Raw genomic sequence first — 13,122 nt, forward strand, 5'->3', positions numbered from 1 at the left:
AATTTGGCTATGGCTACTGAAATAACAATCTATTCCAAATTTCATTCTCATATCGTATTTTTTAACTTCTTGACAGTTTACAGCTTGTAACCTTATACTGTAACAGAAAATATTACTTTAAACTTAATGTTAGTTTGAAGTAATTGGCTAAACTCATCACATCCCTGACTATCAGTGCTTTAAAAAAAAAAAAACTACCTAAAATTATCAAGAATGCTGAGAAGCATTCCCTTGACGGCATCCCTCACCGGTGTCCACCAACGGGTTCGGGATTGCCGCCACGACAGGCACCGACCACCTTGCGGCCACAGCTCCGTCAGCCGCCTCAACAATAGAGGCACGGAACATGGCCCATTCGACTCAATGTCCCCACCTCCCTCGGGACGTGGTTGAAGTTCTGCGGAGGTGGGAGTTGAAGCTACTTCTGACAGGGGACTCTGCCAGCCGCTCCCAGCAGACCCTCACAACACGCTTGGGCCTACCAGGTCTGACCGCATCTTCCCCACCATCGAAGCCAACTCACCACCAGGTGGTGATCAGTTGACAGCTCCCCTCTCTTCACCCGAGTGTCCAAGACAGCGACCACGACCACAAAGTCGATCATCGACCTGAGGCCTAGGGTGTCCTGGTGCCAAGTGCACATATGAACACCCTTATGATTGAACATGGTGTTCGTTATGGACAATCCATGACGAGCACAGAAGTCCAATAACAAAACACGCTCGGGTTCAGATCGGGGCCATTCCTCCCAAGCACGCCCTTCCAGGGCTCACTGTCATTGCCCACGTGAGCATTGAAGTCTCCCAGCAAAACGAGGGAATCCCCAGAAGGTATGCCCTCTAGCAACCCTCCAGAGACTCCAAAAGGGTGGATACTCCAAACTGCTGTTCGCATACGCACAAACAACAGTCAGGACCCTTCCCCCACCGGCGGAGGGAGGCCACCCTCTCTCCACCGGGTAAACCCCAATGCACAGGCTCCAGTGGGGGCAATAAGTATGCCCACATAATAAGCCTTTCTAAAGAGTAAATAAATAAATAAATAAAGACTTAATGACTGTAAACAAAACACCATCTGCAAACTTAACCAGCTTGTTACTTATATTTCTATCTAAATCATTTATATATATATTAAAAATAGCAGCGGCCCTAGCACTGGCCCCTGTGGAACACCACTCTTAACATCGGCCAGTTCTGATGAGGTTCCTCGCACCATCACCCTCTGCGTCCTGTGTCTGAGCCAATTCTGCACCCATCTAAAAACATCACCCTGAACTTCCACTTCTTTTAATTTGATGCCCAACCTCTCATGTGGCACCTTATCAAATGCTTTCTGAAAGTCCAGATAAATAATATCATAAGCTCCACTTTGATCGTACCCTTTTGTTGCCTCCTCATAGAATTCCAGCATGTTAGTAAAACATGACCTCCTTCTTTTGAACCCATGCTGACTGTTCAGAATAACTCCTGTCCTTGCCATGTGTTGCTCAATCTTATCCTTAAATATTCCTTCCATTAGTTTTCCTGTGCTGCATGTTAAGCTTACTGGCCTATAGTTGCTTGGATCTGCCCTGTCACCCTTTTTATATAATGGGATGATATTTGCCATTTTCCAGTCCTTCGGAATCTCTCCAGTGCACAGTGACTTCCTAAAAATATGTGTCAAGGGTTTATATATGTACACACTAGCCTCCTTAAGAACACGAGGATAAATATTATCTGGTCCTGGTGATTTGTTTGATTTCATCTTATTTATTCTGAGCAGCACTTCTCCCTCTACAATTTCCAAATCCCTCAGTACCTCCTTAGTAGTCGTGTTTACCTCTGGGAGGTTTTCCACTTGCTCACTTGAAGAGGCACAGATAAAAAGTGAATTAAACTGAATAAAAAGACCTGGTTGTAGACATTGTAATTGTCACCAATGAGTTCTTCTGTGCAAAAAATATTTAGAAGCAGTCACAGAATATTAAAAAAGTGAATGTATTTAATGAAGGTAAAATTAATCAGAGGTGTATATTAACTCCTATGTATGTGTCAGGTAGTGCAAGTACAGTACATTGACGCGTCCATTATCTATATCTGCTTATTATTATGTACTTGGCTGATGCCTTTATCAAACATCAGAATGCAGTGCAAAGGTTTAAGTACATTTTCTTCTTTTTAGAAGTGTATCATAGATGGGTTAACTGACTTTTTTAGGGTAAAGGAGTGAATGAGAGGTGGACATTAAATCGGCAACCTTGAAATTTCAAGTCCATTGACTTAGCACCTGCACAACACTACCTTGCCTTAGTTTAACAAAATTAAAATTAAGGATTGTCCATGCTTGTTAGATGGCAGGACTGAAAATTTACAGCTGCATTGATTTAACAGACTCCAGTCTGGGAACTACTATTGTAGTGTGTCCAATCACAATTCTTTGATCTCGCTGAATAGTGAGGGTTCCAGCAAATGTGATTTTTTTTCACAGTTGTGAGTAAAAGGTTGAAATCCTACAATATATTATACACTTAATATCTTTATACAGGACATAGCAAAACTTTTCTCTTGCTTCAATAAAACTGGGATAGTGTCCACTATTAAAAGGTGTTTTACAAAAAAAGTTAGATTTGCTTTGTTAAATGCATAAATCCTGCCTTCTTTATCTTTTTTAGGGTTTTGAGAAGATAAAGCATATCAAGCTCAATTGGGTATAAGTCAGAAAAAAGCACTAGATAAGACGCCATTCCAATTCTGGGCACATTCTCTCTCACATATGCACTCAAATCTTGCTAATTATGAGTCACCAATTAAATGAATCTGCAGGAAATCAAATCTGAGGAAATCAGATATCAGAGACAAACCATATTGCGATAAAGAGAGACTCAGCAACCTCTGAGAGTGGTTTCACCAAACAACTGTGCACACCACTTTTGACATCATAACACAATATTGATAAATTCTTTCAACTACATTATCCACTGCCCCAATTCACTGTCACCTATAGTCAAAGAAACGAAATAAACACCACAACCCATTCCCTTCAAATAAACACGACCTGAACCAGTTATCGAAAACACACATATTTCAAAAGCTGTATGGTAGTGGAATAGTAGCATGCATTTACCATGGCTGCCAATTTAAGCACTATCATCGATTTATTTTGTAACAGTAGTAAGCAATGCTGTTCCAGAGTCCGTCCATCCATCCATTATCCAACCCGCTATATCCTAACTACAGAGTCACGGAGCACCCGGGGGAAACCCACGCAGACACGGGCAGAACATGCAAACTCCATGCAGGGAGGACCCGGAAAGTGAACCCACTGCGCTCGAGAGTCCGGTATTCATATTCCATATCCCATTCTGGTCACTGGGTGGAGTTTGCATGCGCTCCCTGTGTTGCTCTAATACTTTGTATGCTTTTTTTTTTTTCTTTACTCTGGCTTTCCCGAAACAAATGTGCCACTGACTGTCATGGACTACAGCTGGTATGGTGTTCAGAGTGTATCACTTGATCATCCTTCTCCAAGAACTCTGATGGGTTATTAGGCAACTAACAATCATTAAGGTGAAGTCTCAAAATGTCTAGAGATTCACAAGTTCTATACTGTGGGATACACACATGGATTAATTTGACACGTTTTAGAGTAGTGGTTCATGGGGAGCCCGAATAAATCGGACGCAAGGTAGAAACCTGCCACGCACAAAATATGCTCATCAGGATTTGTCTCGCAAACCCCCCTTAACAACACGTCTTTGAACTGAGAGAAAAGCGGGCTATATTTTCAATTCGTGCATGTCTTGCAAAGTCAAGGTGTTCGAGTGGTTTCAGGAAGAATTGCCCAGGGTGTAGTGAGCTACATTCTTTAAAGTTAATTCATAACACATTTTGATGACAAGACTCGGGGGAAAAAAAATTCGCAGCGCAGGAAGCACTGGAGGTGAGGTAAGGCAAGAAACGTCCCTTGATGTCCCAATCCTTCGAAATGTATTCAAATAAAACTAATAAAAACGTATTTGTTTAAGTAAAGCCAAATACTTTTGCTTAGGGGTTTTGCACGTCAAACTGGGTAACTCAGGTTACCTTATGCGTTTTTATAATTATCTATTTCACTTTTACACTTTACAACTGTAATTGTGGATGCAAAACTAAACGTTTGTTAATACTGAAACATAAAACCCTTTCAAGGTGAAAGCACACACACAAAACATATACTTATAAAAAAGAATTTACAAAAGGAGTTTAAGTCTGGAATGGAAACGGCAAGTTTATCTCTTGTCAGAAAGAATATTCTCTACGTACTGACTGTTACTTGGGAATGTAACTCTACCAGTCCCGTCAGAATGCAGCGTGCTGTTGTAGAAGAATAATCTATATAACCTCTCCCAGCCCCATTCTCAAAAGTTAAATTGGAAGAAGGAAAAATTACAATCAGTTGGAAAATAGAAATTATCTCGGTGTTTCATCAAATTCTACTTTCAGGTAAATTTACTTTTTCTGGATAGCCTATGGCAACAAAGTGCTGATTTAGCACAAAAAAGTTTTGTGCAAGACGTTTTAGCTTTATTTCATCACAAAAGATAGCCAGCAATTACTAAGAGTACTAATAAATATCTATAAACAACTTCATGCTATTTCCATTATTGATGGTCAATATAAAAGTTAATACACACAACGTGTTTACCTGGATGGTGCTCCTCACTGTGTTCCTCATTGCTGTCGTCTTCTTCTTGCGTGGATGGTGCTGAATGCACAACGGCCACACAAAAGCAATGAAGAAAAAGAAACAGTAGCACAAGGATGGATTTATCTGGCATTGTACCCCTCCTAATCACAGTAGCAGTAATTCGCAGTCAGCTTCTTCGAATCCCGCTTGCACAGTGCCACCTTTAACGCTGACTTCATATGAGAGAGGCACGGCACACCGACGCGCTGACAGGTAAATCACACCTCTGTCTCCAAACAGGGATCACTCTTAAAGGCACCAATCGTCAATCGATCTGTTTTAGTGAATGTTAAGAGCTGCACCCAAGCCAGAGGAACACCACCAAGAGGAATCTAATCTGTTCCAGTATCTACTTAAAGGAGCTTTAACTCTCTGACAAGTTAAAAGTTATGAGCAAAGTTCAGTGAGGCAGTCAGTATACGAGTGTGATTCATTCAATGATTTAGCAAGAATTAATGTAAGCTTACGTACGGCATGATAATGCAGCGCAGATTTAAAACGAAAAAGCTCACACATTAGCCATATATAGTATACGAGATGCTTTGACTTCATTTGTTTTATATCTTAGTTTCACATTCTTTTAATCTTCTTTGGTTTCTAAAAGGGCGTATTTGCCTTGGTTAGGTTTATCTTAATTTTGTCAAATGTAATGTTCTGCTCTTTACATTATCTTGACAGTTCAAAATTTCTCATTCTACAGTCCATTCATTAATCACATAAACGAGCGGTGAATACTGCTTGATGTAAAAGGGGCTCTACACACTATAAAAATGTCAGTAGATTTAACAGAAAAAATACTGTGATTACTGTGTTAATCCTGTTCAGGTTCTGGTAGCATCAGGCAAATTCAAGTGCCCATCCATCACAGACCCCTCTCATACACACCTAACCTACTTAGAATTTACAAATTATCTTTACCTGAACAACACTGAGGGGTTGACAAGAAAACAAAAAGTACACAGTTACCCTCTCCAAGGAACCAAACCACAAAAATCACAGCAAACCACAAAAAAGCCAATGACTGAGTGTGGGATTTCAACCCAGAGCACTGGATTTGTAATACAAAAGATGAGATGTGACTAAGGGTAGTGTTTGTCATGACAGGCTCTATAGAAATTTGAGGTTTATTTGCTTTTATAAGTAAGGTCACAAAATATACAAAAATGGGGATTCACATTTATACACAACATTGGCATCTGGCTTGGAGCTTATAAATATTGTCACACACGTGTGCATGGGAGCCGGACCAAAAGAAAGGAATTCCATACCCAGCCGGGGGGGTGGTGGGGTGCATTCAACCCTCTTATTTTGTCCCCGCAGACCAGACACAGGAAATTCCACCTGAATACGAAGATGTCACTTCCGCCTCAGCTCTGAGGACGACATCACTTCCTCTCCCGGCCCCGAGTATGACATCACTTCCTGTCCCGGCCCCGAGGACGACATCACTGCTTCAAACCTCACTATAAAACCCCACTCCCTTCCTCTGTTGATCAGTTCTGTTTTGGACTCCATTCTGTACATTGTTTTGCTGAATATTTTGATTTCTTTGCAGCCAAGGTCAAGTACATGGGTGGTTGCCCCAAACCTTTGTTGTGAAATAAAGCGCCTTGACACACAATATACACACACACACACACACATATATATGGACCACTTTTGGTAGGTACTAACGAATGCATACCGTAAACACCCCACAAGACCTGCCTTTTTGGAGATGCTCTGACCCAATTGTCTAGTCATTACAATTTGGTCCTTGTCAAAGTTACTCAGATCTCTATGCTTGCCAGTTTTTACTGCTCCCAACATATCACCTTCAAGAATTGACTACTGCCTAACATATCCCACCCTTTGACAGGTGCCATTGTAATGAGATAATCAATGTTATTCACTTCACCAGTTAGTGGTTTTAATGTATGTGATTGGCGCATACAATGAATTATACAAATAAGATAACAAAATGCATACCATTGAGTAATCTGGTTAGCTAATCAGGAGGTTATCTCAATATTTAATCCATATGATTTTTTATAACCATTGGTGAACACATATCAGCTTAATTGTTTCACTATTGCTCTACCTTTCCTTCATGTGCTGGTTGTGATGCAAGACAAGTTGCATAAGTTTTTGCTGCTGTTTTCATCCTTCACTCCTGTCTTGTCTTGTCTTCCAATTCCCATTCCACAGTGCAGTTGTGAGAAATTGGACAAATTGTACTTCCCAGAAAGTTCTTTTACTTGGGGGAAAAAAAAATCTGCCTTGTAAAGTGGCATTCCATTCCCATTTACACTACTTTTATCTGTTTTTGGTTACCATTAATAAAAAAATAAGCACTGGCCTCTATATGTGTTATGCATTTAATCTGTTTATGCCTTTGTTTGACTTCTTTATTTAAGGAAAAGATTATAGTTACAATATAATATGTTATTCTTTGCAAACAGGTTGGAACTGAACAAAGTACTTCCTGTTACTCCATCATAATTAATTAACAACAAAATGTAAAAAATGTCTTTCTAAAATAACTATTATTAAAATAAAAGTGCTCCTTGAAAGGATTTTTATTCTATAAATCACACTATCAGAAAATAAAGTGTTATACTTCATGAGACTATTAGAAGCAGAATATTCGCTAAATTCTAGAGTCAACTGCATTATACAGTATGTCTTCTGACACCCTTGCTCTTCTAGGAAATTCTATATTTATAAGTGTAACAATTTAGACCCTTGATAAGTGTAGCACTTGAAGTGGAATTGCTTATTGCTGCTCTTTTATTTAATAATGTTTCTAATTAAAATACATTATTGATGTTAGATGAAACTAGATGGTCTCTCTCTCACTTTGCTTCTAGGTTTCTACTTAACGTAGCTTTGCATACTATGTTACTTAACACAGCAGCATTTAGACTGACTTTGCTCTTTACATCAGTTTATATGTTCATTGTGTAGTGTTCCCTGTAAAAAGATGTAGACTTGAAAGTGTACACACTTTTTAAATATATGTAACTTTTTATAAAAAGGATTAGTTCACGTGCCATTTGAACTTTTAATCTCTCATTAATTAACAGAAACATTTTTGCTAGTCCAGAGGATCTCCTAATACCATTTTAATGACTCTTTTAAGTCTGTTTAGTTGTATGATGACCATGCAATTTTTTTCAGCCTATTTAAAGTGCTACAAAAACGGGCCAAATTTAAGCCTAGACATTATAGTTGTGTATAAATCAGCAGGCAAAGTGACCATATCTATGTATAACAGCTGTATGCAGACTGTATTTAGCAGGGGGCACATGCTCTGTGAAAAACAGTTCTTTGATTTTCAAAGCCTTGCCTGCCTAGCATTTCAACACACACAAATGCACACACACCTCTCAAAATAGGCTATTAGAAGACAAACTGGTGAAACAGCAGAGTAAAAACTGCACTTACCTTTAACCCTTCTTTAACTACTAGAAAAAATTAGACGTTAAGGCTCAGGAAAGGAATTAATTATCAGATCTCTCGTTCAACAGTGAAAACAGGAACATTGGCAAAGTTCTTGTCTATATCTGAGTTCCTATTTTTTTATCTACTAGAAACCAGGCGATTTCCAGTTTAAAGAAAACCTTCAAAGGCTCTCCAGGATTCAGATGTCAATGAATGGCCTTCAACAGTTACAAAAAGCAACACCTTGCAATTGTTTAACATCATATCTGAATATTCTCCACAAAAATAATCAATGATTCAATTATTCTAAACATTTTTGCCTCTGCTATTCCTTACAACTAGTGCATTCTATCAATATCTTAATTATGTAAAATTACCTTTTGGTTCAGCTTTATCCCTTTTCCTACAATCTGTCTCTGGAGATTTACACTTAAAAACAGACCCTGTCTTAAAGTTTAAGTTCATCTTTCTTTAGAATATTTAGTATGTGTACTTTTGTATGTGTGCATGTAGTAAACTCAAGCTACATCTATGCAAAAATCTTTAAATATAATAAGCACAGAGCATATATTTGCCTGTACAGGCAAAATAACTTGACTACCTTTTATTTTTTATTTCTTTGTACTTGAACTTGTCCTAAAAATCTTTAGTCAATTTTTAAAGATCCTACTCATTCTGTGCACTATAAAATCCATTGTATTATTCTGGGAAATTATACAATTGGGAAATATAGGGTAGACCATAAAGAATAAAAGATTATTTTAATATTTAGTTTTTTAATGCTTTTTCTTTTTGTCTTTATATACTATGCACGGGAATTTTGAATGATTTAGCAGCATGTGTGGATTATTACATGCTATTTTGTCACTTTTTATGCTTTGGAATTGTTTTTATTTGGTCGTTGTTTATATTTCTCTGCTCTGAATACTGTGAGCCAATAAGTACAAATACAAAAGATTACTGTGTGGCACAATAACCAGAGTTGCTATGCCATGAAAGATGATTTCAGGTTCATACACATATGTAAAATCACGCTCACCATTAGCTATTTAAGCATGTGGGCTACAAAATTTTCAGCCAAAGCTTTACTGCTGTCAGGATCTAGAGCAGACAAAATCTTGTTCTCATTTTTGCCTCAAAAAATTTTCTCAGCTTTTTCATTCTAATTAAATTGGCCTTGCCATTCATTTTCATTGTTTGTTCTTTTCATCACATTTATCAATGTCACTTTCCATTCATGTGTTGACTGTTGTGATAAACACATCACTTCATGACACAATGGGCACTAATCTTAGTTATAGAAGAGAAGGCTTTGATGTCTGTTTATTAGCAAGTGTTTGGAAAATAAAGCTTAGAACCAAAGTGTTTATTTAGCAGACAGATACCACTGCATACTAAGAGAACAGAGTCAAGTGTTATCCCCACTCATCTAAGTGGAAATCTAAATTGTTTGAGTACTACCCTTTTTCTACGTATTAATAATCACTGGTATTTTATGAAGAGAGAGTTTTATATGGTCAGACCATAATTTTATCCATAAGCTTAAGCTAATAAGTAAACATTCAACCTCAGAGTGACAAAAATGCTATTTTTCCTGTCTGCATATTGTATGAGCTAACCTGAAATGTGAATGAAAATGACAAGAACGTTCTTGACTAAATAGAAGCTTTCTCATGCACATACTTTCCTTGTACTGGTGAGGCTTGAAATCAAAAAGAGAGAGGGAGATAGAGAGAGAGAGAGATAGTCCATCACTTAAAGAGCATAACTTAAAAAAACTGCTCCTCTGCTTAAATCCATAATTCTTAGTATATGGCTGTCAGCCATGGATGAAGCTGTGGAAGATTGGTCATGTTAGGGAGCGACAAAGAGACATGGCATATCAAAATTCATTAGGCTGCCAGCACCAGTGTTGATAAAATGGCAGCCAAATAATGCAATAAAAAATAAATAAATAAAGGCCTATCAACATATTGTCATAATGTACAAGCACCAAAGGACAATATTAAAAGGTATCTCAACATCAACATGAAATACTTAATACTGAAAGCAGAAATGCAAATTAATATTAATGTTTACAATGTTTGTTCAGGGCGGCACGGTGGCGGCGCTGCTGCCTCACAGTTAGGAGACCTGGGTTCGCTTCCCGGGTCTTCCCTGAGTGGAGTTTGCATGTTCTCCCCGTGTCTGCGTGGGTTTCCTCCGGGCGCTCCGGTTTCCTCCCACAGTCCAAAGACATGCCGGTTAGGTGGATTGGCGATTCCAAATTGGCCCTAGTGTGTGCTTGGTGTTTGTGTGTGTCCTGCAGTGGGTTTGTTCCTGCCTTGTGCCCTGTGTTTGCTGGGATTGGCTCCAGCAGACCCCCGTGACCCTGTGTTCAGATTCAGCGGGTTAGAAAATGGATGGATGGATGGATGTTTGTTCAATAGCTAAAGGCTAATTCATATTTTATAAGTAATTAACGATATACATTTTACTGGTCAGGTTTGCACATGCTTTAAATTGCATCACACGAAAAAAAAAAAAATCAACCAATGGAACTCTTTAAAGGGCTGTATCTTACAAGTCCAAGATGGAACTGAAAAATTCGGGCTGCACATGTGTAAAAGTATACCTTAAATACTTCAGGGTCCAAAGGTCTTCCCAAGCAACCCAGAAACAGTCTACTGGTGCCACTTTCTTTTTTCTATTTACTACAAAATGAAATATTTATGTAATCAAGAAATGATAATGAGCAAATCATGGAAAACTGGAAGAAATTGATTAGGATGACTGAGCTGAGATTGCTTTATGATTGAGTAATTTAATTTTTGCCCAACAGTGCCACCTGTTAGAGGACAGGGGTTCAGTGGCCCACATACCCTAAATGTTGAGATGCCAACGAGTACCACTTCCATTCAGAGATCCTCCCATATCAGTGAGCTGCTCACACTATCACATGGAGTGACCCCAGAAGATCCGCTCAGAAAACTCATTTTAGCATATTGTACTTGCACTCTCACTCCTTCAATCACTGCCTAGACCTGTAGAAGAGAACAGGATTGAAAAGTGACAAGTAAATTTAAATCTTTGTCCAGACTTCATTTCTCCTTCACTGACTCAGTAGAGTATAGGAAGAACTACTACTGTCATATGGGTTCTTTGTTACAATTATGATTCTCTCTATCCTCACTTCTGAATAGGCGCCTGGGCTACTTGAACTCATTAAACTCAGCTACAGACTTCTCAGTGCAATCTGGAGACAACAGTCTGATAAGGTTAAGGGGACAATATTATAATTCATAATGTCTTCTGTCTCTTAAGACGATAGGAACCAAAAAAAAAGCAGAATTTTTGGTTGTATTTCTGATTCCAAAGGTAGTACTGCTTGTGATCTCATAGCCAGAAAATATATTAAAATGTTTTTGTGATTGTTGATGTTACTTAACATAAAAGTAATAATCTGCAAGTCTGGTATATCTTTAGCTTTTATAAACTTAATCCTCAAACTCAACAGGAAAGCTAAACTCATGAGAGTGTAAGCTCCTTCAAGTAATTTACATCAGCTGGCTCCTGTTCCACACAGGGCTTCAGATTGCTGTGACATTTCACACAAATATATTCACAGACAATCTGAGAGAAATAATGCATTATGGCAACTTTTTTTTATTTTACAGGCAAAGATTTACCTATGTAACCAGCTAAGAAAACAGACATTGTCCAAAAGAATTTAAGACTTGTCACAAATGAATGCTTCCTTTAGCAATTCTGTAGAAAAGTATTAGGAAAGGGGAAATACAAAGTGTGCCCACATTGTAGGAGAAAGAAACAAAGTATTTTTTTTTATATATACAGATGCAGGACAACACACACCTATATTCTATAATTCTTGTATTATGAATAAACTGTATCATTTTATTCATTAAAGGGAGTGCATTTTTGTTGAACAAATATCCTGCTGTCTCTCTAGTCCACGAGACATACAAAGGCAATGGAATTTATAGGATCTTTAGTTTAGATTTATGAATGTTGTTCATAACTTGAAATTCATTGCTTCCCCATACTACTGTACTGAAGTCTTGAACAGAGACCATTTAGACTCCATCCCCTTTGCCTCTCACAAGATGCAGAAGTTTATAGATCAAATCTTACCAAATACCCCTAGTTCACTATCATTACCTATTTGGATCTTCTAAGCTCTTCTTAGCCTAAGTCTTCAACAAGTGTGCGAAACCAGTTGACAGTTCAGCACTTCTACTAAAAGAAGCGTCCAGAACATAGAAGAAGAAAAAGTAAATTTTCTCATTTTAATCATTGTACTGTTACAAATTACAGAATCTATGACTAGCATAGTGGGGCATGCGGCTGAGGGTGGAGCCCAGCCGGGACACCCGAGGGGACTGGAGGAGGGCTGGTGCCTCCTCCCGACCATGAGGGGGTGACCGCCCTGGTTTTGTTGGTGGCCTCAGGTAGGGGGCTTGGAAGCCCAACTTTGTAGGGGCCCGTGGCCACCACCAGGCGGCACCCCGGTGCCTGAAGAACCCAGGAGCCCAGCACTTCTGCCACACCCGGAAGTGCTGGGAGGAAGAAGAATGGGGACACCCGGAGGGCTTCTGGGTGCGCAGCTGGCACTTCCGCCACACGGGGGCATGTCCACGGAGGAATGCCGGGAAGCAGCTGGAGCTAATCCGGGCTGGCTACAAAAGAGGCTGCCTCCCAACAGTCGAGAGCGAAAGTTGGGTGGAAGAGGACGGAGCTGGAGAGAGGACATAATGGCGGCCAGAAGAAAGGCACTAGTGACTGTGTGAGAGGCCCGGACTTTTGGGGAACCGGTGCTGCAGGCACTGGGTTTGTGCACTTGAACTGTAAATAATGTATATAGTTGTGGTGTAAATAAATTTGTACTGGGTGATCAAACAATGTCCGTCTGTCTGTGTCCAGGGCCAGTCCCACAATAGAAATCCAATACCAATTGATCATTGGAATTCAGATCAAGCATATAGTTCCAATTAT

The 13,122-nt window shown here is 39.2% G+C and overlaps 1 protein-coding gene across 1 annotated transcript in view; it reads right to left on the bottom strand.

The window, feature by feature from the left end:
- Positions 1-5,091, bottom strand: part of ca9 (carbonic anhydrase IX) — a 63,330-nt gene extending 58,239 nt beyond the window's left edge. Inside the window, exon 1 of the mRNA XM_039759589.1 lies at positions 4,666-5,091. Within this exon, the coding sequence (XP_039615523.1) occupies positions 4,666-4,798 (133 nt within the window). The 5' untranslated portion in view covers positions 4,799-5,091. The remainder of the gene's footprint in view (positions 1-4,665) is intronic.
- Positions 5,092-13,122: the final 8,031 nt, after the last annotated feature.

Source organism: Polypterus senegalus, chromosome 7 (assembly GCF_016835505.1).
Source record: "Polypterus senegalus isolate Bchr_013 chromosome 7, ASM1683550v1, whole genome shotgun sequence".
Taxonomy (NCBI): domain Eukaryota; kingdom Metazoa; phylum Chordata; class Cladistia; order Polypteriformes; family Polypteridae; genus Polypterus; species Polypterus senegalus.